The sequence below is a fragment of the Cupressus sempervirens genome, chromosome 6 (assembly GCF_028749045.1).
Source record: "Cupressus sempervirens isolate cs-2001-9-10 chromosome 6, ASM2874904v1, whole genome shotgun sequence".
In the NCBI taxonomy this organism is placed as follows: Eukaryota; Viridiplantae; Streptophyta; class Pinopsida; order Cupressales; family Cupressaceae; genus Cupressus; species Cupressus sempervirens.
In genome coordinates this window covers 198486283-198491385 of record NC_143123.1, presented here as the reverse complement: position 1 = coordinate 198491385, position 5103 = coordinate 198486283, and the positions used below count along the sequence as shown (strand labels likewise).

Below are 5103 nucleotides of genomic sequence, written 5' to 3'. Positions count from 1 at the left end.
TCAAGATTGTTTAAAGATATAACAAACAAGGTGTTTGTATAAAGTATAATACTTACTGAAAAATTTGGAATGAAATTTATGAAACTTGAAAAATCTATTTGAAAACTCAATTTTTTTTAAACAAATGAAATACCTATTTAATTTTTGATAAATTTGATATAAAGATTAATAAGAAATATGCTCTATAAATATTCTTAAAAATTATATTTATATTATAAACCTTAAATACAAGACTATTAACAAATTTTTACTATATTACAATTTTCTTTTAATAAATGTACTACGTAGAAATGTAAATGTTTAAATTTAATATCAGAAAATATAGGTTTTAGAATTTAGAAGATTCAATGAAGATTGGACTATTGTCCAAATCAGAATAGTCCAAATTAGTTAAAACTAATGAACGCCCACTCTCGACACGGCACAATTTAAATCCATTTACATGGCAACGACTTAACTTTCCCTCCATTTTGAAGTCTCCTGTATAACAGAATTTATCCACCACGCATTTCTCTCATCAAAAATGGCTGCGGAACAAGAAGGAAAATGGGTGCAAAGAATTCTGGTAATGCTCGACATACGCGATCTTAAAAGCCAGCAAAATCGAAAGTCATATCTGAATGCCATTCAGCAATCTGTTGTCAAATTATTAAGATCTTGCGATCCAACAAGCTTGTGGGCATTCAAGCTTTTTGATTCTTCACTCTCATCGTATCGTTCCAGATTGCTTATCGAGCAGAGTGTGGGAAAATGGGCTACTCATATCCGTTTCGACTCTGTTCAGAAGATCCAGATGTTTGTTTCAGCTCTCAAATGCCTTGCTCACAATGCAGACTCTCTGCAACCCTCTGCTCATTCGCGGGCCGAATCTGTGGCACAGTCAATGCAGGAGCTTATACATGATTATGTGTGGGAGCCTGTCATTATTGACAGGAACACTCCAGGTGGGCATTCAAAAATTAAAGAATTGTTTCTCATGTAAATCGCCAAAATCATTTATCATGTCACCTCCGTTGAGAATCATTTAAAGTGTACTCATTAATACCCTTTAGTTTGATGTGAGAATTCAATGAAAATTACATACAGATTGGATGCAACGATTTTTTTTAAGGGTTGAAATACAAAGCCTCTAGATTAAGATACAAAGTCTTTCAAATATTTGAACCCAAACCTTTTTATTACAATCTAACTGGTTTAGTGATTGAATTCATTCTAATGGACAGGTAAACAGGATATCTTTAGCAAACACATGAACTCAAATTTGGTAGTATTGTTTTCTTCAGTACCATGGAGCAGAACTGATTTTGCAGAGTTTATTAAGGATGAAAAGTCCTGCATGGATTATTTTTCATTGTCAGATGAACAATTAATGGAGCTTTTTAGCTTGAAGTTTAGGTCTGTAATTGAAACCTTTGGATCTCGTGATATTCATTTTTGTTGGATTGACATTCCTCCAATTGTTTCTCAAATGAGAGACTGTCCAAATGAAATAAGTAACGGAAAAATCTTTGAAGTATTCAGAAAAATGGGATGGAGCTTTACAGCTGTTGATGTTGTTATTTTGGCCTCAAGATTTGTGCCTTTTTCCCTAATCTGGCCTACAGTTGCGTATCCTATCATCTCTTCACCACAATGCAGCGCTCTGGCAGAAGTGGATCTGGAGTTGCAAGACGTTGATGGAAAAGCTTTGATGTGTAGAACTTGTGAAGTGCAATGGATTGAGCTCACTCAGGTCAAAACTCTGAATTTACCTAAAGATGAAAACTCTTACAAGGGAGGAATTGATTTTTCTCTCCCGATTCAGAAGCATCTGGGAAAAAATTGTAGTGGTGGTCACATGAAAATTCATGTTGTTTTGCCTTTTCCAAAGGAGAAGTTCCTAAATTTGAGAAATATCATTTCTAGTTGTGTTTTGCTTTCTGGGATTTCTGGTAAGAAGAAATATAAAACAGATCATAGTCATGAACAAAATGAACCTATAGGAAATGTTGCCAAGGACAAAATGGACAGTGACTTACTTGGTGATGAATTGCTTATGAGATTACAACAAAAAAGTGGGGAATTTAGGTGTGGAAAGCCTGCTTGGCAGCTGCTTTTGGTGTTTCTTGCACGCAAGAACTTTGTGGCATTGGTTAACATTTCTGACAAAAATAAACATTCTTTTGATGCTGTTCTTGAGCCTTTGACTGTGCACACGGCTCTTCTTCATGTTTTGCGAAGTAATTTTTCATTTACATCTAACATACCACCGAAGGACACTAGCTTTGGAGAAGATTGCTGTAAACTAGTTTGCACTAAAACCCTTGAAACTGAACCAGCAGAACCTAACCTCAAAGGACAAGCTAATGATAACTCATCCAATGCTTGTGAAAGAAGTGAGATGGAAGTTAATTTGGTTTCTAATAAATCCTTGCCCTGTGGGTGGGAACAAGCATCAGCTAGTTTGTGTTTTGATATGCCAAAAGAGTATGTTCCCTCAGAGCCAGTTGATAACAAAAACAGCAGGGAACATAAGTACTCAAAGATGGGTCTTGACCTTCAATGCAATACTTGGGACTCCTTGTATTCTGCAATTGCTAGGGGTTCAAGTAAAACAACCTCTGATGTAATTCTGGCCAGAAAATTGGAGGATATGTATTTTAAGGATAGTTGCGGACAATCAAAAATTTTAAGATTTTTGAGTCGCTGGATGAAGAAAATATCAAAGAAGTTAGATGCAGGCCAGGTCTTTGACAATTTATTCAATCAGGTGGCTTTGAATTCCTTTCCCATGGAGAAAAATAAAGCAACTACAGATCTGGTTTTCAAGAAAGCACGACAGCCTCTGGCAAACTGTGAACAATTTTGCCCTATATCCACTGTTTTACCATCTGTTTCAAATGCTTCTTTATCTACTGAGGTTGGAGATTGCGATTCAGAAACTGTTGAGTTAGATAATGAAAAAGCATTCACTGAGTCACTGGATGAAAAAATGCAACATGGCCTTTCTAGCAAAGAAGTTGATTTGAGAGCTCTAGCGCAACGCCTTACAGATGTTGTCATCCAACATGTAGAGGTCCAGCTGGAAGCTGAGCATTGCTCATCTACAAACATTGCAAAAGCAAGCAATTCAACTAAGAGATCCACTTGCCATGAAGTGATGAAGTTGATTTTGAAAAAACCTAAGGAATTGGCAGTCAAGTACAAAGATTGCCCCCTTCCATTATCTACCCACCTTGGCAATTCTGATTTTGCTTCTCTATACACTTCTGAGGACAAGGTTAGAGAGTATCCTTGTTTTTTTGTCTTTGTTATTTAGACTTTTACATTGACATTTCTTTGAAAGCTCATTATAAAAATTATTGAAATACTTCACTCAAGAATAGACATGAATTGCAAGTATTATTTCGCATGGAAATACTTGCCTCAAAGATTGCTGGGAGCATTGAAGAGGAAACAAAGAATAAATTAATAAAAGAAATCTGCAAACTTCTGGAAAACATCCAATTTAATTTGCCAGGAGGAATATTTGGTGGGGAAAATCTAAATGAGTTTGCAGACAGAGTTATTGCATCCAGGTAACTGTCTAACTTATAAATAGACTATGTCTAATAAATTTAATATCTGATAAGACTTAAATTTATCATACGTTCATATAAGCCATGCCCTTCTTTGCAGGTATATTAATCGACTGGACATGGTGATTAGAAAAGTATACAAGGATATGGAATTTTATGTATATGATGATTCAGGGGATATCTTCAATTCTATGTCCAATGAGGATAAAGATGCTGATATGCAGAAAAATGAGTCTGATGCAGAGGCTTCTTCTCAAAATGATGTCATGGCTACTAATGGTGGGAAAGGGAGAAATGCAGGCCAGATAGGACAGTTATATCATCAGATGTCTGCCTTGTATGATGATCAGCATCCCCTAAAACTGCCACCAGCTGAAAGGGTTTCAAGAAAGCATAAGGGCAATGATTATGAACGTAGACTTAAGAAAGCCGAAGAAAACAGGGAGCGTGCACGCAGATTTGCACATTTCACAAGTAGAGCTCGAGATTTGCAACGTGTGTGGGCACCAAAACATGCTAGCCATATGATCAGGAAGCAATCTAACAGCCAAGTAAATCAATTGAAGGAGAAACATATAAAAGTTCATAAAGATGATGTGATATATGAGACTCCAATGAGATCTTCAAAGTTGAGAAAATGCAAAGATGGGAGAGGAGTGGGGGTTAAAAAGAAGGCAATGAAAGCTACTATTGATTTTATTGACGAGACACCATATCCAAGAGCAAATCACAGGTCAAAGGCTACTTCAGATGTTGTTCATGAGACTCCATATCTAGTCTCTAAAGTACAAAATCAAACGTCAGGAGTCAGGCCAATGCTGGTTGTTAATCCTGATTCAGGGGCAGCTCCTGATCATGGAGCCGCTGGCACAGACTCAAAATTAGGACTTATATCGAGAGCATTATTTGAAAATGAAAAATCTGTTTAAAGAAATGCTTTTACCATTTCCAATATCTCTGGTTTTGACCCTATGGAAAATTCCAACTCATGCTAAGTATTTTCTCCCAATTTTATGTCTATGAAATGGGGTTGTTTAGGCCCCCGGAGAGGTCTTTGATTATAAAATAGGTAAATATTAAGCTATGGAAAGTCTTAATTCATTTCTTCCATGTTAAGTAGTATAATTGTTGCCCCTATTTACTTACACAGATTTATAGTGGGAAACATATAATGATTTTAGAGACAAAATGACCACAAATTGTCAGTGTTTTACCTATAGATTTTATTCAAAGGTTTCATTTCTGAACTAGAACTGCTATTGTAGAGAGTTTCACAACTATCTAAGCCCAATTCAACCAAAGCCCCTAGCCCTTTTCTCTTGTTTTCCTCTCCCCTTAATAGTAGTAGGATAGGAGATTCAATGTCTACTATATGAAAAAGAAAAATACTCAGAAAATGATTTTGATCCTGGCTTAATACATGAACATTCTTTAGAATTCTCATCTACCTATTAACTTAATAAGATTTACTACCGTTGTGTATACCTATACCAGTTCTTAGATTTTTCTTCTATGATCTTGCATCTTATCTTGTTTCTCTTTTACC

At 35.8% G+C, this 5103-nt stretch overlaps 1 protein-coding gene across 1 annotated transcript; it reads left to right on the top strand.

Annotated features, from left to right (window-relative positions):
* Nucleotides 1-486: 486 nt before the first annotated feature.
* On the top strand, nucleotides 487-4623 carry LOC149551919 (uncharacterized). Its single transcript, XM_089787417.1, has 4 exons — nucleotides 487-944; nucleotides 1224-3267; nucleotides 3366-3557; nucleotides 3658-4623. The coding sequence occupies exons 1-4, from the start codon at nucleotides 524-526 to the stop codon at nucleotides 4484-4486; spliced, it is 3486 nt and encodes a 1161-aa protein (XP_089643543.1). The 5' UTR covers nucleotides 487-523; the 3' UTR covers nucleotides 4487-4623.
* Nucleotides 4624-5103: the final 480 nt, after the last annotated feature.

Coding starts and splice junctions, on each gene's coding strand:
- LOC149551919 (XM_089787417.1), top strand. CDS start 524: ATGGCTGCGGAACAAGAAGGAAAATGGGTGCAAAGAATTCTGGTAATG. Junction 945..1,223: donor TATTGACAGGAACACTCCAG/GTGGGCATTCAA, acceptor TCTAATGGACAG/GTAAACAGGATATCTTTAGC. Junction 3,268..3,365: donor TCTGAGGACAAGGTTAGAGA/GTATCCTTGTTT, acceptor ACTCAAGAATAG/ACATGAATTGCAAGTATTAT.